Source organism: Artemia sp. Qi Xiang Cuo, chromosome 21 (genome assembly GCF_049724085.1).
Source record: "Artemia sp. Qi Xiang Cuo chromosome 21, ASM4972408v1, whole genome shotgun sequence".
NCBI classification, from domain to species: Eukaryota; Metazoa; Arthropoda; class Branchiopoda; order Anostraca; family Artemiidae; genus Artemia; species Artemia sp. Qi Xiang Cuo.
Genome location: NC_142814.1, coordinates 3,448,976 through 3,471,591, shown reverse-complemented (window position 1 = coordinate 3,471,591; position 22,616 = coordinate 3,448,976). Strand labels below are relative to the sequence as shown.

The following is a 22,616-nucleotide window of genomic DNA, read 5'->3' as shown; positions in this document are numbered from 1 at the left end:
CGAAGAAGAAGAGAGTAGCGGCTATGGGTATCATGAAAGTACTGTCCCCGTCACTACTAATAATACAGGTAACACTTGCGTAAGAATACTTGAAACAGAAAATTTACATCAGAAAAGAAGAAAAAATACAGGAAAATCTGTCGGATAAGATATTGGCGCAAAAGTCCAGAATTGTGGCTGGGAAAAAAGTATATAGCCTAAGCCCAAAAATAACCAGTTAAAGGGCGATTTTAGCACTTTCTAATTGTAAATTCACCTTTACATGGTACTTTGGGACAGGCCAGATTGCTTCGATTGTAAAGGCTATTTATTGATGTGGGTCTGTCTACAAATCAGTAGTCGAGCCATATTCTTGTTGTACCAGTTCGGTTCGCACTGCCCAGGGTGCTAGCTTCGGAGAAAAGAATTCACAGTTAAGATGGGGCAAAAGGGATCTCGCTTAAAAAGACAGTGGGCACAAAAGAATTATAACATTGGGAAACTCATTATATTACCCAAAAAAAAAGGTTCGCAAAGCGAAAACATTAGTGCTGTCAGAACGTTTTGTGCGTTTGCAGCTAGACTGACAAAGAAGCAACAAATAAAGGTATGTAACTGGGAATATTTTGTTTAAAAGCCATCTTTTTTTCAAAATTAATAAATTTTACAAAAATTACTCGTTGGTAAAATAAGTACTCGTTGCTAAGTACTCGATAAATTTCCTCTGGATCGCCTGTTGGACCAAGACTTTCATTCCAAGCGTATGAAAGTCCGGCTTTATCAAGGAGGGCTTTAACAAGGAACGGTCACGATCTTTTTCTATCTTGCTGCAATAATTCAAAATATGCGGCTTTCATAAGCCTCTCATTTGGTTGTTGGATAATTTTCAGCCAAAATTTTTCTGCTTGTAGTAACCTTTCTTTATGCAGCGAAAACAAACCTAGATCTCCCTTAAGAGCCTGTATATGAGTTGTAGCATGTACCCTAACCAATTTTTTGCAATATTGTAGTTAAACCATTTCTAATTGCGGGATCATTTCATATCCCCAAAGCTACGCACCATAATGAATAGTAGGTCCAATTTTCGATTGAAACAAAAATTAAGCATTTTAATATTTTTAATTTCATTTAAAGCTGAATTCCTTAAAACTGCTGAAGAAACCGCTTTACCTCTACCCACCATTTCTTTCACATGATCCTTCCAATTTCCTTTATTATTTAATACAAACCCTAAGGGTATTATTTAACCCCAAGGGTAAAATTAAACCCTAAGGGTATTATTATTTAATACAAACCCTAAGGGTATTATTTAATACCCTTAAATAGAAATGTATCATTATTATTATTTGTCCCAAAAACTACAATTTTAGTCTTTTGTATATTTAATCTCATTTTCTTTTTGACCAAATAAACATCTAATATGTTCAACAATATTTGCAAATCTTCGGCGCTTCTAGCTATCAGCGCCGCGTCATCCACAACTAACAACATAGACAAAGCTAAATTTCCTAAACTCACTTTTGCCACCCATTTTTCCACAAATGCTCAACAATATCATTAATATATAAACAAAATAGCCTCGGTGACAAGGTGCTACCCTGTTTAACTCCTACCTCGCAACTAAATAAATCCGAAAACCCTTTCCCTGCTACCTTAACCATTCCTCTTGTTAGGCTATACATATCACACACTAGTCGAACAAAAATACGGGGCAGTCCTATCCTCAACAATTCTACGCAAAACAAAATCCTATCAACACTATCGAATGCTCTCTCAAAATCTACGAAAGCTACCAATAAATTACTCTTACCTCTACTATATTTTTCTATCAACGCCTTAAGTAGAACTACCCTGTCAACTGTGCTATATCCTTCCCTGAATCCACCTTGCTCCTCGCGAATTATTCGATTCTTCTTTAACCAATTAGCTAGCCTATCATCAATCAATTTCTCTAGAATCTTACTTAAACATGGTACCAGATCTATAGGCCTATAGTTGCAAAGCAACCTCGGATCTCCTTTTTTAAATAACTGTAAAATTAAAGACTTCTTCCATCCTGAAACCCGAATTCCTGTTGAAAGCACGCTTCAAGACGGCAGTATCAAAATTTACATAAATAAACTTGAAAACTTCTTATACACACGAGTCGGAACTCCATCAATTGCACGAGTTGTTTCTCCATCCAATTTCTGTAGCACATGTGCAACCTCCTCAATATCTACTTCCTCTGTTAACGAATAATCTTCCTCCCTCATAGGGTAATCATATTCCTCCCAAATATTCCCAAATTCTTCATCAAAACACTTACTAAGATCTCCTTCTTCTTTACTTGCGAAATGTTCCGGCCAGCTATTTGGATCCGGGATTCACTATGGCGCTTCTCCTTATATTTGATTTACCCTTCTCCAAAATTCCTTCATATTACTCTCCAAGTAAAACAGGCTCATTTGCTCGTTTTGACGTTTATTAAAATCTCTTTTCTTTACTTTAATTAATCTCGTATGACATCTCCCAACCTCGCGAAACCTAACCAATAGTGTTGCTTTCTCAACCTCATCTCTAGCTTGCTTTACCCGATTTAGGCCCTCTGCTAACAAATTTGTACTACTTAAACAATCAAGGTCATAAAAACTTTCCCTAACTTGTTTTAATGAACTCAATACTGGCGCTGATAGCTCCAGTAATAACGTATTAAAATTAGCATCTAATTCATCACTAGAATCACTACTTAACCTTAGCTGCTCTAGTCTCCGACAAACCTGCTCTTTATTAAATATAGCGCTTAATGCATTCTGTTCGCTCTCACTCCACTCTCTCTTTAGCTGTCTACTTGGTGAAGTTTACCTAAACTGCAAAGAACTATATTCGTTAACTCTGCACTCAAGGCCTAAGCTTAACTTAATCGATAGGTGGTCAGACAACTGAATATTCAGAACTCCAACATTCAGTGATTCCACATCCAAACAAAAACCAACCATAACATAATCAATAATACTAGGCCTCAGACCCAAAATGCAAGTGTAGTCACCTCTTGACTTATCCACCCCAAACCTCCCATTTCCAATCCCAACTCCAACCTCCGAACAAATTGCCAGGAGTTTTCTATCCCAAACATTAACTTTTCTTTTATCATCCATGCTCTTTCTTGTGATTATATACATTTTAGGAGCAAAGTCATAAACGGCCAATATTTCAACAACAGGCAGCTCAACCAAATCAGCTGAATAGGCATTAAAGTCTCCTACCAGCAATATTTTATGGGACATAAATTTACTACGAAAAATTGTAGCTTCTTTTTGTAATATAGACCATGTATCCTCTGCAGTATAAGAGCTAGATTGGGATGGGACATAAGCTACACAAACCAACAATTTCAGACCTGAGTGACATACCAATCTAATCCAAACAAGGTTTTCTGATTCACTTTTCAGCTTATTAAAAACAAAACAAATTATTCTTTAAAAGCACTAAGATACCACCGTAATGCCGGGAGTACACAGAACGGGCAACATGTTCGGTTATGAAACCGCAAAAATATGGCACTTCATCACCACTTTGCCATGACTCACGAGACTGAATGGTGTCTCTGGAGGAATTCTCTGTGATTCACTGAAATCCATCCTGTAGTAGTCTTTACGTGTGTTATATGTCGATCTTCCTATATTACCACAGTACGGGCTACCACCACTAGTATCACCTCTTCTCCCGGCCACCATGAACATTTTTTGGAGGATTTCTCAGTAGACCATCGGGACTAATTGTTTCTACACTCTTACGCACTCTTGGTCGGTGGGGCATAGCTTGCGCATCTACAATTGTACCGGTATAGCTGCCTTCACATCTAGAATTTTCTCCTCCCGAACTTTCAAAGTAGGGCTGATTTACTGCAACAGATGGCGAGGGTGGTGCCGCTCTACTAGGAGCATGGCCAATACTAGCATTTTTAGCCTGAGAAGCCTGGTTTACGATGCTTTCTAAAACTTTTCCAATTGCCAAATCGTACATAAACGTTCGCCCTTCAGTGAACAGCTTGATGCCCCTGAGTTCAGCATTTCTTCCTTCTGCTACAGCGCTATCAAGCAATGGCCTTAAATGCATACGGGCTTCCCTTTGTGCGTAGGTGTAATTGGGAGCAAAGTTAACTCCAAACATCCTTAAAGTTCTATTATTACGTAAGATATGATCGCGCAATTTTACCACATTAAACTTGGTTGCCACCGGTCCAGTAGCACCAAATCGGTAAACGTCCTTAATTGCATAACTTGATATATCAAAAGATCGAAATACCTGTTTACATAGTTCCATGACTTCCTCCTTTAACGTTTTACCAGGCTGCTGTGATGGTATAAAATCCTACAAGATAAGATTTGCCCTCCTCAATTCTGCTTCTAACAAATCCGCTCTGGGATTTGTTGCCGACAAACGTTCAGTCATAGCACTCATCTCTCTTGTCATTTTCTCGTCATTTTCTAAGGCTTGAGATAATTTTACTCGTACCCGGCTAAATTCCTGGTGTATTTCTAAAATGTCCGAAGACTATTTCGGTAGGAGGTCCAACTTCAAACTCATCTCCTGGAGATGTTGGTTCATCACTGCTGCTTCCATCGCATTTGCTTTATCAAAAGCACCGCTATTCAAAAATCCTTTTGCACTCGTTCACTGCGTGTTTTGCATTTTTTGCGCAAAAAATCACTTGCAAATTGCAATACAAAACGCTAATCCAAAGAATAGACCAAAAATGAATGATGAACAAATACCCCGACATCCAATGCCCTATTGGTTTTCCTTTCTACAGCGGGTAAGATAAAATGAAATTAAAGTCATTTTGCGAAAGAGATTAAAAAATATTTCAACGAGCGAAGCTCTGCCCATGGTACTTTAAAGTTAATCGTTAAATAACAGCATAATTTTATAATATTATAATAATAATATTATATATAATATATAATATTATATATAATATATAATATAATATAATATATAATATATAATATAATATATAATATATATATATATAATATTATATATAATATATTATATATATATAATATTATAATTTTATAATATTATAATAATTTTATAATAATGTATAATTTTAGGAAAAGGCCGACCCCCTCCCAATATCTCGAGAATAAATGCTTTAACACAAGGGCAATGGGAAAAGGAACAGAAATTTCGCAAAGACCCATGACTCTTCCTCTGACTCATGACTCATGACTATTTCTTCTAAACCATTAAGTTTTCAATTAAATATTTTAAGAGGTCATCAGCAAATAAAACATGTGAAATTACCCACTGACCATATTCTTTTCACTGAAGTATTCTTTCAGTAAAGCACTAGTAGCATAACAGTAAATAGTGGGTGTGTACGCGGGGGGGGGTAGCCCCTTCATGCATAAAAATTATGTTTGTTTTATGTTTAAATGTCGCCCGCTACTTAAAAGAATTTTTATTTTATTTAATAGTACCAGAAAACCAAGAAGCATGAATTAAAATAGTGGTTTAATTGTAAACTAGTTATTTAATACTTTGCTGACCGTTAAATAAATATAAAAGATAATTAGTGCATGGAATTTAAAGTGCCCTTCCTTGGCATATTTAACCGTTTTAAGAAGTACAAAGTAAAAAAAGACAAAACCCATTGTGGATAACTGCAGAAAAAAACAATGGCCTAATTCACCATTTTTGGTAACTTTTTTATCATTCAATTCATAAGCTAGGAAATAAAAATAAAAATATCACGTGATGTACCTTTTAAATTAAATTACAAATTTTGTAATGAAATGTATATTTGTAAGTAAAACAAGTATATTTGTAATACAAATATACTTTTTTGTTTAGTTTCTCGCCAACAGTTGATTCATAATGCCAAATAAAGCCAATCTGAAAATTATCACCGATGATTTGTATATAGCCTAGGGCTGTATCTGGTAACGGCTAGGGGGGGGGGGGCATAGGGTGAATTTGCAAGTATGTAGGTTACTGTATTTGGAAACAGTGGAAAAAGGAGCAACGACTGATAAAAGGTTGCCACCCTGCCACCGGTCTGCCACCCGGTGTTGTCTATTTTGGTATTCTTTTAATGTGTTTAAACCGCAAGCTAAAAGATGATAATATGACTCGACGTGCCTTTTAAAAAAGATTACAAATATACTAATGGCGACCTTTGCAATTGCTTCCCATCATCCCCAAATGGGTCCAGATATGCCCCAGGCTATATACAGAACTTTACTGCTTTTGTTGGTGTGATTTTATGTTCTTATTTCTCGTCAACGGTTGATTCATAATGGCAAATAAAGCCAATACGAAAAAAAAAAATCAGTGATGTACTTTAGTATATCTAGGGCTATTTCTGGCAGCGTTTCGGGGGAGGGGTTTGGTGCATTTACAAGTGTATATGTAGTGTATTTGGAAACAGTATTGAAAAGGAATAACGACTAATAGGTGAGGGCGCTCACTTTTCACCACCCGGTGAGCATTTTAGAACGCCATGTTTGCCGCAAAGGTCTGCGACGCCTGGGAAAGTTTAACCACGCTTGGCATAGTTTCCACCTCACTTAGAACCCTTTCATCATGCTTGGTGCGTGCCACCTGGTGCCACACTAATATGTTTGTTTTTAACCAGGGGTAAAAATGAAAATTTACATAATTTTTCAGTTTTGCTGGTATCCCAGAGACAATGATTGAGATAATTTTGTGAGACATGTTATTTATGATGGAAAAAGTATGCGTCTCAACAAAAAGAAGATTAGTCAGTGTCTGACACTCGTAAAATTTCATTTTCAGCATATTCACAAGGATACAAATCCTGTTATAATAATTCTCCATTAAAACTACAAAAACTATTTCTGTTGTCAATCCTTTAATTAATGTTTGTAAACTATTATAATTAAAAGAACAGTTACAGTGCTAAAAGACAACTAATTAACTTTAAGATAAAAGCACAATTTAAATTAATATTTCTTCTTACATATAATTAAAAGATAATTGGAGCATGGGATTCATTATGCAATTCTTGCAAATATTGCTGTAAAAGCCAAGAGATTAGTTTTAACGGCAAATTTAGGATTTAGGAAAAAAAGAAGAGAAAATAAACAAGGAAAAGTTTTAAGGCAGTTAAAATCAGAAAACAATTCAAATATATAAAATGAAATAAAGCACGAAGGAAGAAATGATAAGACAAAAAAGTACAAAATTAAAAGAGCCATTATGTGTGGTACATGTTTTTGTATGTTTTTCATGATTTTCTTTTTTTTTCTATTTTCTATCTAAACAAATTATGAACATTTAATTTTTATCAAACTCTGTACTGTATGCGATTAATTCAAAACTTTAGTTTTGCCAGTAGTATAAAAATTTAGTTTTTTAAAAAAGGTCAATCTTTCCAAGAGCTATTATTTTTAAACTAATAATATTAGATTTTTTTTTTCTGCATCGAAGACAACTGAGCGGCTGAGCAATTTTACCAGCGGGAATATTTTCACCATTATCTCTCCGGAAGACTTTTTTTTAAGTCACGTTTAGCCAGTGTGGTCTTAGAACTTACTTAAGGTTTTAGATCTTTACGAAATACGCAAATTTTACGACAAGATTATAGCTATAACCCGCACTAAAAGAACCAACAATTGTATCATTGTATTTATTAGCTTTAAATTCATTGACCGAGTCAATATTATAATAATATAATATTCTGATTGCTTGGACTTTATCTTAAAGTACTATCGAAACTTTCTTAAAAATATGTAAATTTTCTAGCTTCCAAGTGTTTCTGGCGTATTTTCAACGAATATAAATAAAAAAAGAAATGATGCAAAAATCAGAGAAGATAGATAAAGCAAATTTCAGCTACTTAGGGATACCAAAATTGGTGTCTTAAGTTGAATTGCTGGTATCTTAAATCAGTTGAATTGCAGATAAATAAATACCGAAAAATTGTACAATAAATAAATACCAATAATTGGTGTAATAAACACCGAAAAAACATAAGCGTCAAGATTTTAGAATTTACCAAAGCGTAGTGGCAAAAGTAAAAGAAAGTTTGGCAAATGATTGCTGATTAGGCTTTCACATATTTTTGGCATAAATCCCATTTCTGGTTGATACGGGTTTTAAGTTTATTGTTTTGGGTCATGTGGGTTTAAATGTAAGTTGAATATGTCTATTAATACATCTCCTATTCGTCAGTCGTTCATCACACAAAGCTGGGAGTAGTACAGCGGACCTAGTAGACATTCTGAGCAGATCGGTTCGTCTATGCAAACCCATTGCCAACGGTTGGAATTTTGCCAATAGGCGCCAGAGGTCATTTTGCCAATAGGCGCCAGAAGTCATTTCATTGGTCATTTTATAAGTAAGGAGTGACCCGGCTCAATAGTAACCGAAAATTTTTAGTGCCCTTTTTAAGTGACCCAAAAATTAGAGGGCAATTATACCCCCTCCCACGCCACTTTTTCCCCAAAATCATCCGATAAAAATTATATAATAGTTATTTTGTTCAACATAATTGAAAAGCCTAATAACTATGTCTTTGGAGATAAATTGACCCCCTACAGCCCCTAAGGGAAGGTTTGTAAGTTATAAAATTTGCCCATTGTTTACGTATAGTACGTATTTGTTATTGGAAAGTATGCACACATTTTTCGGGTGGGGAGGATGAATTTTCTGCTGGAAAGATTTTGCACGGGGATAATTTTCAATGGAGAGGGGAAGTTTCCAGGGAAAATTTTACACTGGGTGAATTTGCCAGAATTCCTAAAAAAAATTCCTTTGTATGTTTTGCTTTCTCTTTACCGATTCAATTTTACGTATCTCTTAAAGGTAATTGTTTGGGGTAAACTTTCACCAGGATTGAATTGTCCAGAGGATATTTCAGTGGGGAGGGGGAATTTTTCGTCCAGATGGAGGCAGATATTTTGGCAATATTTAAAAACCTGTCAGAAATCAAATAAAAAACAAGTTTCTTCAACTGAAAATAAGGAACAACATTAAAACTTAAAACGAACAAAAATTATTACGTAATTGAGGGGGGTTCGCCCTCCTCAACACCTCTCTCCTTACGCTAAAGTTTAAATTTTGTCCCAATTGTTTAAAAACGACTCCTTAAGCACAAGGGTCGTTTAATTAGAATAATATGTAACTTTTTTTAAAGTATCGAAAAACCATAGCGTGAAGAGTGAGGTGTTGCAGAGGAGCCAGAGGAGGCCCTCATATGAGGGAGGCCCTCATACGCAATAATTTCTGCTCGTTTTAAGCTTTACTGTTGGTCCTTACTTTCAGTTGAAATGCAACTTACTTTCAGTTTCTTGTTTGTGAAATGAAGCTTAGAGACAAACCTTTTTCTAAAGGCAAGGGGAAAAGTACGTTTAAAGTAAATTAAAGTAAAAGTAAATTAAAGTAAAAATATATAAAAATGAAAAAAGTAAGTAATTACAAAAAATATACAAAACAATAGCTTACTTACAAAAACTAAGATATAAACTCCCAGCTTTCAGTTCTGTTGAGCAATGCCGAAGCGTTGGGCGGATATTTTTTAACAATGTCGACAGTTTTGAATTTGGTTATAAAACACAAAAATATTTACTGCCTTCAGACTCAGTGTTTGTAGAAGTAACGCATTATCAAAGTAGTATGTTCAAAGTAAAACATTAAAACTAAGATTAAAAAATTCAAACAAAAATTTTTAATTCAATATTTGTATTTAATTTTGAATACAAAAAAAAAACAATATATTTGACACCTTATTCTTCATAACTGTAAAAAATTAAAACTTTTTTGAAGTGACAACTAGATAAATTCAATCACTCCTGAAAAAAACACAGGGACAATAAAACACAAAAAATCCGTCCGTAAAACATAAGGAAAAAACGCAAGGAATAAGGAAACTGAAATAAGTCAAACTCAAAACGAGTAGAAATTAATCTGTTTAGGGTTTTAAGCCCTATGCTTTCTAAAAGCTAGAATATAATTTGTATTTACTGAAAAAATTCAAATGAAAAAAATGAGCATTGTCAGTTTAATATGCATATGCTGATATTTATTCCTTAAAATCTTATTTAATTTTTTATTTCTTAAAGTTATAAAATTGAAAACATTTAAAAGAATTTTTTCAGTAAAGTACAAATTATATTCTAGCTTTTAGAAAGCATAGGGTTTCGAACCCTACACAGATTGATTTCTGCTCGTTTTGAGTTTGACTTATTTCAATTTCTGTTTGTTTTGGGTTTCATTTACTTATTGATACTGATGTCGTTTAGTAGGGGGGGGGTTGCTGTTCCCTTAGATTATACAAAACATTTTGTTTTCATTCTATAAAATTTAAAAAAAACGTCACCCCCCCCCCCCAAATTTTTTAAACTAATTTTTGAATCTCCATAAAAAAATTCTTGCCTCCAAATTTTAGTGAGTTGGTCCCCCTGGCCTATATTAATTCCATTAGGATTTTTCACAATATCCGATTTTCACCATGCTTTAGTGATATTTCGTTTGTATTATCGACAAGATGTCAACAGTTAATAAAAGCAAAATAAAAAAAACAAAAAAACATTCCATTGTTCCCAGAATATTTTCCCAGTCGTTAGTATCCTATACAAAGATCTGATTTGCTTGGTACAAGTTTGCATGTCTTAACCAAGATCTCTGATTTAAAAATCTAAAAATTAGCTGACGTCACGAGCCATCCGCATTTTGGATTGGAGACCTTTTGTCAAGAAAATAACGGTTTGACATTTTTTATCAATTTTGCCGTTTTAAGTTTTCAAAGGGTTAAAAGAAGCAAAATGTAGTTAGTCTAAATCTGAGACTAATAGAGGTTAGAAATAAAGATGAAATTCATTATATGGAACGTTGTGATACTTCTGACTGCTTCTAAGGTAAAGGATATTTTCTTTTTAAAATTTTACCCCATGATTCCTAACCCTGAATGTAAGAACCCATATATATCTGATATGGTGCGAAATCGGACGTTTTAAAGGCGGTAATATATGCATAAATCCTAATTTAGAATATATTAGGAAGTGTAATGGACCACTATTTTGCGTTTTTTTTATTAGTTGAATCCTATATGCTTTATTCGACTGAATTATGATTATACGCGCTACATCATGAAAAATCACTAAATTTAGGAATAAATCACGAGATTTAGAACAAAATTCTTATTAATCACTAGCCAGAAAAAAAAATCACTAGGGAATATTAAAAATCACTAGGGATGGTAACCCTGTACTGTATATAATATTGATAATTTTGTCCACTTCTAAGGCAAAGGAAAATTATTTAAGATTCTACCACATGTTCTCTTGCCCCAAATAGGGGAATCAATAAATAGTAATGGTAATTTCGTCCGCTACCAGACTAAATGATAATATTTGAAGACTTCGGATTATAGGTTCTTACCTCGAAGACATTAACTCATAATTGATAGTGATTTTTTTGTCGGTATGTTTTAGATAAAATAAAAAGTGAGGTAGCTGACAGGGGTGGATCCAGGGGGCGAGAGGGCCCCCCCACTATCGTAGTCTAAAGTAGTGTAATTTACTTAATTAACTGAAGTTTGCGTTAACGCAAGTTTATCCGATCAACCTATTTTGCGCCCCCCTAAATTGTTTTTTATCGGATCAACCTATTTTACACCCCCCCCTAAAAAATCCTGGATCCGCCCCTGGTAGCTGACCCATAGACCTTTAGGATCAGAATTTCATCTTGAATCCAAATATAAAATTTATTTGCATAGGAAGTAAACTTTATCACCGCCACTCACCCTCTAATGTCCAAATAGGTACTCTGAGCTGTATATATTGACTGAATTCTCCGTAAGTCATGCTTTTATTCATTGATTTAACAGTTTGTCAAAATAATGGAAAATTCATTGGATATATGTAATTCAGGGTATATATTTTCATATTTGCGGGGAAAAGATAAAATTCATTTCCAACGCACTTAAATGTTATATTTGGATTCCGGACGAATTTGATTCTAAGAGTAGCTGTATTCCTAAACTGTCTCATTAGTGAGTTAATCAGAAAATTTACCGTTTTGTCTGCTCTTGAGATAAATGCCTTACCTCATTTAATACCTCTATTTTAAGACCTTACCTCATGGTTTCTTACCCCGAATGAAGGGATCCATAAATAGTGAGAAAAAAATAGTAGCTGGAATAGGAGGGCTTCTTAAGTTCATCGACAGCACAAGAAAGTTTGTTCACAAAATTTTCGTCTCTTTAGGGCAAGAGGATTTGTCGTTGGCATTTATGCAGTACAAATTGTGGACGTCAATTTTATCCGTGCATGTCAAATTAACATCACGGATGAGTTACTAGGGAAGGTTCTTCCTCAGTGAATGAGCTGGTTTGCCACCCTAGTTTGCCCCCCCCCCAGACCCCAGCTAAAATTTAATTTCTGCCAAAATTTTGTCAAAATCAAGATATGCCTGCATAATCTACGCTTCCAGATAGACAGATCAATTTGCTTTATTTATTGCAATGTTTACTAGGCTGTTCCAAGAACTATATACTTTATAAAGAAACATTAATTGTAAGACAGGATTCGATCTTTGCCTTTATGGTACTATGTGGCTCAATTTTCATTTTCGCTGTCATTTTCACTTGATCGGGAAAATTGGCACCAACTTGGGGGTAACTAAATATTTCCTAGTTATTTTTCGTGGTCACCTTAAGTACGGCAAATTGTAGCCCTATAAGATATCGCACCGCCTCTCTCTAATCAAACAGTTCATGGGAACGAACTGTAAATAAGGAGCTACTCGTACTAATAGTAAAACTCTAAAGAAAGAGTTTCGGTAACAATATATACATCAAAAGGATCGGCTTTTTATGTTGATCCTCGATGTATAAAATTCATTAAATTTAAAGATGCCTAACAAAAGCTAAGAGCCCGAGAAGTTTGCCTTATTACAAAAATGTGAAATATTGCTTTTTTTCTAAGAAGAATGTTCATGGATGAGTGTTTCTTTGTTTAGTTTCTTTCTTTGTTTCGTTTTTTCGACGGGTGGATCTTATTGAACTGATGGCCCTAGAAAATCGAAGAAGGTTCATCCGAATGGAAATTAAAAGTTCTAGTATTGTTTCTAAGCAGCAAAATAGAATGTGCTACATCAATGTGGCGTTTTCTGGTATTTGTTATGGCAAAAAACAATAATTTGACCCTAAAGAGGGCCAATCAGGTATTAATTAGAAATTCTGAAACAGACAATTGATTGATAAGTATCGAAAAGTTATACAATGAGCTTCCCAGTTGCAGAGGTAATAATGCAAATTTTCAAACTCTCCGTGAGCCTTCAGATGAATATAGAAAGAGATTGAGGGGAAGGGGTTAAAAACTAATTTAGAGTCTACCTTCATTCTCGGGAGTATTTTGGACTAGGCTCCCGATATGGGGCTGCCAAGTGATAGCTCTCCTCTTATTTCAGTGATTTTTGGTTGTTGTGTAACATGAAAGATCAGATTCTTATGCTTACCGACACAAAAATTGGATAGGTAGGAGAGATCATGAACTTTTTCAGGAAGTTTCTCATGACAGGAGGGGGGGCAAAATCTGCCAAGAGAAAATATTTCTTTTTTTCTGTTTTATAGGTTATTGTATCTTTATATAATACCCTCTTTATAAATTATTGAAGAGGCGAAGATTTTTAGGGATGATTATTATTCTCGAAGCCTTGTCATACAAGTATTAGCTTTGCAAAAAAAAACAAAAAAAGGGAATTAAAGGAGAATATAGTAGACTCAGTCATCTTAAAGAGCCTTGATCAAATTTTCATTAGTAACAAACTCTAAGTAAAGAGCGACACTTCTAAGTAGAAACTGAAACTATAAAACAAAGCAAAGCTTTGACTTAACATTTTTGTTAAACTCAGTCAAACTCAAAAGGAGCAGAAATTAATATGAGTAAGGTTCCTCCTGCTTTCAAAAAGCCAGAATATAATTTGTACTTTACTGAAAAAAATTCAAATGAATTTAGTGAAAAAATGTGCATTGTCAGTTTAATATACATTTGCTGATATTTATTCGTTAAAATATTAAATAATTTTGATTTCTCAAAGTTATAAAAGTAAAAACATTTAAAAGAATTTTTTCAGTAAAGTACAAATTATATTCTGGCTTTTAGAAAGCATAAGGTTTAGAACTTCTGCTCGTTTTGAGTTTGACTTATTTTAATTTCTGTTGGTTTTTGGTGTCATTTATTTATTGATACTGATTTGTGGTAGTTGTATGCATGGTAGATTATTTGATTCTATTTTTGAATGACTTAACTTTGACTGCAACACCAAAATCTATGATTTTGCTCATTCTAAATATTCTAAATATATAAATTTCAGACCTGCTTATAAAGCTACTAGTAAATGACAATTTGCATAGTTTTTAAAATAGTAATTCAACTCCCCCATAAAGTGTGTATTCTTGATAAAAAATCTGCAATGAAATTGCGCATGTATGAGAACCCTAGAGCCACTATTGACACAATATGAAGTTTTCCAAACTTTTCCAGAGAAGAATGTATCCTCAAGTGATCCTCTATAAACCTTAGTCGTATCTAGTTTTTTTAGTCATATTCACAACAATATTTTGAGCGTAAAATAAAACAAAAAAGTAGCTTTCTAATCTAAAAGTAGTATTATTGATCCAATAACTCCTTCTCGCCCGTTAAATAAATACAAAGACGACTTAAATAATTTACTTAGCAATTCAGAAAAATCCCTCCCCCCACCCCTACAAGAAAAAACTATGCATTAAACATACGGGTCCAAAGAGAATTTATCATTGGGACCGAAAAATTCACCAAAAGTAAGCTATACCAAACTGTGCATTTGAAGCACACTTAAGCAACATATACGCGTTGTTTGATGTACGGGTCTTGTCACGTCTTGGTGCTGTCAGCTCTATAGAGGAAGGAAATAGGGTTTTATGGGGACATCCTTACTTATATTATTCAACAGTGACCATATGGGTAAAAACATTTTCCTTTTACGTATTTTTATGAAAGGCTGTATTTCTGAACTGAAAAGGTTTCTTCATTTTTTGAAAATTGGGCCTCTGCCCTTATTTCGTGTTGTGTTTTTTTCCTTTCGTTTTTTTTTGTATGATTTGCATTCATGTTAACAATATAAATCATGCTAAGGGAGTTAAGGGGGAAATGGCACTTCCCTGCTCCTAAAGAAATATCAAAAACACATTTTATAAGATGAATGAAAAGGGAGTTCCTTTTTCGAAGTTTGTAAATAAACAAAACAGATAATTGGGAAGAAAAGCCGAGAGAGTTTGGACTGGCGTGTGCATTGAAATCTCTTTAAGAGGGAAGGGAGCAATGAAGGAAAAAATATTGGTTAATTTACATTTAGGATTTCTGGGGGTCCTCAAAGCCCCCGACATATTTGCATAAGACTTAATCCACCAGAAAGTGAATAAATGTTTGTTGGGTTAAGCTGAATACATTTTAACAGAAGTTTTTGTTTGTTTTCTTAATTTAAGTGGGTATACTTGAAATAGAAATCTTAGAACCAAACATTTTGAAACCTCAACCTCTTTTGTTTGCATTACCTTACATCAAACTATAATTCATGATCTAATTCTAAAAGCTATTGTTTCAGTTGAAATTTCTAAGGATGTTACAGTAACCAATCCTATACAACTTGATTGTAAAATAATAATTAATTATCTGTTGCGATGATTTTTTTCTAACTACGCATCTAATTGCCTAGTTTATCAAAAATTGACCGTATAAATTACCCCCTCTCATCCTCACTCGGAAACAGTGTTTTTTTCTGGCAGAAAAGGTCTTTTTTCAAACCTTTAGCCCTTCCTCAGAAAAATTTCTGATTTCTGAATTTTCTGAAAATTCAGAAAAAATTTCAGAATGAAATTTCTGAAAAATTTCAGAAAAAATTTAGCCCTTCCTCAGAAAAAATGTTTGCGCAATTACGTTTCATTTTGTTGTCAATCGTGTCTTCCTCCAGGCTTTTGGTTCGAGAGTGGGTCTCATCTATTGAAAAGTCTTTTTGTGTCTTCTCTAGCCATTAGATACCCAATAAGTGGACATTTTTTTCGGGGGAGGGGGGGGGGGCTATTTGATTGGGGCCATGTCCCCCTGGAAATCATAAGTTTTCTCAAGTTTCTGGATCTTGAGTCTTTTTGGATGTATTTTAGCAATGAAATAGCCAACAAGTGGATTTGTTGGGGGACCATTTGGTTGGGTCACGCCCTCCCTTTCCCCAAAAAACCGTAAGATTTATTGATTTAATGGGAAATTCTTATACAAATTATCAAACAAAATAATATCCGTTATTGCCAACCTCAAAAAAAAGCTTCCTGCGTACGTCCCTGGTTCATTCTTTAAAAAAAAAAATGAAGTTAAATTAATGCTTGACAATAGCCTTAGGGATTGTAGTCCACACATTTTGACGTTATAAAGCCTTCAAACGTAAAACATCACACGTTAAGCATTTCTCAATATAGATTCTTTTATATAGTCGATGAGTTTTTCGTTTATTGTTTTTCACTTTCTTGGATCCATTTTCGTGGATCGGTAAGCCTTAATTTTCTTACCTGTAATATTTTCACTTCGGCATTCAAATTTCCTTTTTCCGTTTTGATGGCACACAATTTGTATCTACATCATTAAAGGTGTACAATGGTAGAAGCAGGGGGATACGCAGGGATTATGTCAAGGGTGGGATAAAAAGAAACTTTATTTATAATTTGAACAAGAACAGCCTGTGAATTAGGAAATATTTATGATTTCCGCTGCGGGGCTTGACCTCAAGCCCCTTCAAATTTATCAATTTTTATAAGAAAAATTCTCTAACTTTTGTTTCTTTTTTTTCTTGAATTTTTTTTTACAAAAAAATTTATCGAAAGTTTCTTATTGCTTTCTTTGTTTTTGTTTGTACATTATATTTTGGTAGCTATTAGTGATGTAGCCGAAATGTTCTCTTTTATCATATTATATTCACTTTGTTCAGTAAATTCCTCACTTACCCTTGAAATTTTGCACATGTTATCAAGTTTTTGATTCAAATCCAATCATCACCCGGTGATTAATTATTTAAAATAGGTTATTAGGAGTCTTTACACCTGCTTAAAAGGATACACAATTTTTGTCCTCAGTACATAAAAGAGGAATGTTAGTAGTTATTAAAACAAGTCAAAAGTGTCCTAAAGGGGAGTAGTTATCCCCCTCAATCCTGCTATTGATGCTCAAGTGTTTTTTTCATTGAAGAATAATGTTTTTTTTCAGCTTTTCGTTACCCATACTACTTCTACTACTTACAGCCCACTGCAAGATCAAGCCACCTTTGGCCAACATAACTGCACACACCCCAATCTACTTAACACTTCACTCTTTAACTCCTCCCGGGAAATTCTAGTTTCCTTTAAATCCTTCTTATGACCTCTTTCCGGTATTCGGAGACGACCTGCATTGTGTTTTGACCAAGATGGATGGCCAAAAAAAATCTCAGGCGAAGTATAATTTTCGATTTGTAAAACTTCCAACTAGCCAACTCGACCTTCGCTCAGTATATATGATCCCACCTATTAGTGAAGGTCGAGACCTTATCCCTATAAGGCGGGATCGAACCAAAGTTTCCTTTGAGAACATTAAGGTATATTTACTGTGGGCATATACATACATTTATGAAAATAAAATACTTACTATGAACACTGGTAATTTCTACAGGAAATGTGCTGCGAAAGGATGAACAAAAGAATAGTTTCCGTGTCATTGAACTGCTAATTGCCCGGATTTATGGGTGATCTTTGACCGTTTTGTCTATTATAAAAGACGTCTGAGATTTAATATGCTATAGACCTAATTTCAGACTAGGAACTTTTTTTTTAATTTGCCGCCATGTTAGATTGCTCCTTTAACATTACAAAAAGAACCCCAATGTAAATGAAGAGGATTGAAAAACTCCAGGTTTGACCCCCCCCCCCACCCCCGTAGCCGAAATTTCTGTCCGACTAGTAAAATTTTTGTTTAAATTGGAAATAAAGAAATTTTTGATGAGTTTTGTAAAGTTGTTTTTGTAACCCCCCCCCCCCCAACGAGAATCCTGGATACGGCCTTGACATTGCCTATATACTTTATTCTTTTACAAAGATAAAGGATAATTGCAAAGGTAAGTTTCCAAGGGAAGAGTTTCAAATTCAAAGTAGTAAAAAGCCAACTCAAGATGTAGCTGGAAGATGACCTTGAAGAATACTTGTCAAACTTTCTTATGTCAGGTTGTTATTCCATCCTGTTTTTCTACCTACCTTATATTCAACGATGCGTGCATAAAGTAGGACTACTTGGAGAGGAAAAAGGGGGAGGGAGTGATTCCCATTATGGTTCATAGGCTGGAAAAAAATTACCAAAATAATCTACTTTTGATGTAAACAAGGTAGATTGCCCTACGGTTTTAGTTTCAACAGAAAGCCTCTTGGCTCTTACCCAGCCAAACACCAAAGAACAGTTGAAATGGTGCATATTAAAATTTTTTTAAGCATGAAAAAGTTTAGCCAGAATTCCTGGCAAACTCCTCAACTGAGGCCATTATTCCATCCTGTTCTATTCTACCTGCCTGATATTTCCTGATGCGTGCATAAGGTAGGACCATTCGAAAGATGGTGGGGGGGGGGGGTTTCTGATTCCCATTAAAATTCAAAACCTCACAAAATATTTGCGAAGATCAAGGATATTTTGGGCATAAACAAGGTACACTGTTCCGCCGTTTTTGTCCCCAACAGAAACACTTATAAATCTCACACTGCCTCACTGCAAAGAAAAGGTGAAATAGCATATACTTGAATTTTTCGGGAGGGAGGAAAAAATTGGCCAGGCTGGTTAAGTGCCTTCTTAATGTGTTGATTCCCTTCCCTCATACTTTATGGTAGGCTAAACCGAAAATAGAATGTCAGTTCTTAAAACTCGATTATCTTTAAATTTTGTTTATTGTCTAATTTTTTAAAAATACAACTTTTTATTGTCTATTTTCGGTTCAAGGTAGAACGACGGGGGGGGGATTGAACAATCAGTTCAGCTTCTTAGCCAACCTGGCAAAAATTTAGCCTTTAGAAATAAATTAATTTTGGGCATAAACAGACAGCTAAAAATCGGTGGCGTCAATTTGCGAAAATTTAGGAGGGGCTGAATTTATTGTTTTGTTCAGTTTTGTTTTAATAAAGATACCTGAATGGGCATTTTTCGACAACAAAAGCCCTACGCACGTGCCCAGGGGCTAATCTCCAGCATTTTTGTTTCGGGGGGGGGGGGGGCAAGAGGGGTCCATATCTGGATAGTCAAAGGACATGGGATGCATAATATTTTTTCCCCACATTATGGGCGGGGGGGGGGAACTGTCCCCCTGTCACCCCATACGACGCTCCTGCACGTGCCTGACCTTGGCAATAGGGGTAGCATTCAACCCTGAGAAATTTAGTAGAAATTGAACTCAAAAGTTTTGAAGAATTTTAACGAAACACTTGAACTTTCCATTACTTATTTTTGTTGCAAACTACACATAATGAATAACTTAATAATGTAAGCATTTAAATTGCAGCTCAATTCTCACGATATTTTAGAGGCAACGGAAACGTTTGAAGATGTCACTGCCTTGTTTGAGGATTCAGCTGTAGAAACTTATTCTAAAGCAGCCACCGTTCAATCCACAACAGAAGCCGTACCGAAGACCGCAAATTCTCTGCCTACTAAAGCAGAAATTACAACGCAGAAACTGACTGAAATGAAAAGCAATACTGCAGTAAAAAAGGAGCAACGAAACAGCAACACGACAATAAACAAAGAGGAACAAAAGAGCAACACAACAGTATTAAGAAATCAAACCCGTCCGAAAAAAGAGGTGACGACACTTCTGACAAATTTAACAGATGTAAGTATGAGACACAATTATGACAAGGTATAAATTAAGAAAACTGGGTTAGTATGAGAAAGGCCATTAATTGTAGCAGGATTGCTTAACCCATAGAATGGAACTTGTTTTTTAAAGTATATAAACGAGCCACAGTTTGTTTTTTTTTTGTAAGATTGCCCGTCTGTTGTTATTTTGGTGAACAAAGTTGAAACAAAATAATGTTTCTGATACGAGTATGTTTATACAAATGCGAAAAATTAAAAAAAATCGGGATAAGCCATTTTTGTCTATTTAATGTCAAAGAATCTAAAATATCTTTTCTTAAATAACTTTTTTCTCGTTTTATTTTTTCTCAGAATTGACGGGTACGTGTTCTTGTTTTTAAATCGATGATGCCAGCTCAGTCTGACCCAGTTATTTTGGGAACACTAATAAAAAGTCTCGGGGGGACTTATTGAAAATCCAAAATTTGATTTGAAAGTTTGAATAAGAAGTGCCCAGAAATTCAACGCAATTTAAGATTTTTTGGGTGGGATTGAAGATTAACTGGATTTTTCTCTGTGTCAGTAATAAAAACAATATACATATTACTATTAATCTTTTTTCTGGTTTTTATCGTTGAAACCCACTCAAAAGAGCTTGGAACATTGCTTCCTACAGACAATAAGTGTAATGTCCGTGTCCTTAAAACACTAGTAGTTTTTGCTATTTTTCTCGAAATTACTACTACTACTAACAACTCATCGCAGCACCAAGCCGCCAGAGGCCAACACAGCTACGCACGCTCCTCCTCCACCCCAATCTATTCAAAGCCTCCCTTTTTACACCCGCCAACGAAGTTCCCATTTCCTTTAAATCTTTCTTTATGACCTCCTCCCACCCCAGACGTGGACGACCTGCTTTACGTTTAGCCCTAAACGGTTGGCCGTAAAGTACAATCTTCGGCAATCTGTCATCCTTCATCCGCACAACATGCCCTAACCACCTCAACCTTTCTTTCATTATAGACCTAAAGAGCGGTATTGAACCCCATTTTTCGTATAGCCTATTGTTGGAAATACGGTCAGTCAGCCGGGTACCCAGAACAATCCTTAAGCAATTTCTCTGGAAAACATCTAGCAAATCTTCATCCGCTTTTCGGAGCGTCCATGTTTCAGAGCCATATTTGACCACTGTCATTGCTGTAGCTTCTAAGATTCTAATCTTGGTTTGCAGACTTATCTTCCTATTCTTCCAGACTTTTTTTAACTGTGAAAAAACACCCTGAGCCTTGGCAATTCTATTTTTAACATCTTCACAGCTCTCAACATCTATACTAATAATACTACCAAGGTAAGTGAAGCTGCCCACCCGATCGATCTTTTCATTACCCAACATCACCTTTTCATCTTCTCTTATTCCTAGCCTTAGTGACTTAGTCTTCCTAACATTAATTTTGAAACCAATTCTAGCACCCTGAACTCGCAAAACCTCTAAAACTTCATTCATTTTGCTCACACATTACTCTAGGATACTTAAAGCATCAGTATAATCTAAGTTCAAGAGAAATTTTCTTCCCCATTTGATTCCGTGATTTCCCATTGCCTTTCCTTTGCTCCTTAAAATGAAGTATATCAAAATGTCCCGTGTAAAGGGGGATAGAAAACAACCCTGCTTAACTCCTTATTTAATACAAAACCAGCTGCAAACCTCATTTTCTACCTTAACCGCAGCAGTGTTATTCTCGTACATAGCACTAATCACTGTAATGTATTTGTCTGGTATACCAGACAAGGATAAAACCTTTACTAAAGCTCCTCTATCAACAGAATCGAAGCTTGCTCATAATCTATAAAACTGAGGACCAAAGGTGTTCGAAAACTTAGGCACTTCTCAATTATTAGCCTAAGAGTGAAAATTTAGTCAACACATCCTCTACCTTTTCTAAAACTGCACTGCTCTTCTCTTAAAACTTTGTTTACGGCATCTCTCAGTCTAAAAAGTATCATATTACTAAGCAATTTGCTACCTACAGAGACCAGACTAATGCCTCGATAATTACCACACTCACTTTTATCACCTTTCTTATAAAGTGGCTTAATTAAGGTTTTCCTAAAATCGTTAGGTACTTCCCCTTTTTCAAAAATCATATTCATAATCTTCAATAACTTATTTCTAACCTCAGAGCCACCATATTTAAGAAACTCATTTACTACCCTATCAGCACCTGGAGCATTATTATTCTTTAATCCTTTTAGTACTGCTGCTAATTCCTCCTCACAAAACAAATCTTCCTTTACATCCAAGGTATCACCAACTTTTTCATTTTCCTCTATATTTTTTCCTGCAACTCTATCTCGGTTAAGCAAGTTTTCAAAATGTTCGGCCCATCTCGCTTTAGCTTTTTCCTTATCGCTAATTGCCAACCCATTCCTATCTTTAACTGGGACAAGTCCGGATTGACTACTACCTCTCAATTTTTTAACGTGCCAGTACAATATTTTACTATTATGCCGTCTAGCTGCATCTTCTAAATCCTCGGCAAAGAAAGATGTAAGATCTTAGATGTAAGATCTTAGTGCAAAAGAATGGGCCTTATCTTTATCACTCTAATTGTGTTAGGGATGGTATTCGGAATTTCTGAGGATGAATGTAACCTATATAATCATCGATTGTGGTATTTGGTAAGTTGGGGTAAGTTTGGCAAGTTTGGTATGTTTGGTAAGTTTGGGAAATTTGGTAAGTTGCCTTACCAAATTTCTGGTTATATTCTTTTAGTTTTAGTTTCTAGTTTTTTT

The 22,616-nt window shown here is 35.0% G+C and overlaps 2 protein-coding genes across 2 annotated transcripts in view; both read left to right on the top strand.

Annotated features, from left to right (window-relative positions):
* LOC148939157 (uncharacterized) overlaps positions 1-22,616 on the top strand; it is a 459,905-nt gene that overhangs the window by 268,901 nt on the left and 168,388 nt on the right. The window lies entirely within an intron of this gene.
* LOC148939161 (uncharacterized) overlaps positions 10,716-22,616 on the top strand; it is a 105,841-nt gene continuing 93,940 nt past the window's right edge. Inside the window, exons 1-2 of the mRNA XM_089106756.1 lie at positions 10,716-10,847; positions 19,528-19,857. Of these exons, the coding sequence (XP_088962882.1) occupies positions 10,800-10,847; positions 19,528-19,857 (378 nt within the window). The 5' untranslated portion in view covers positions 10,716-10,799. The remainder of the gene's footprint in view (positions 10,848-19,527; positions 19,858-22,616) is intronic.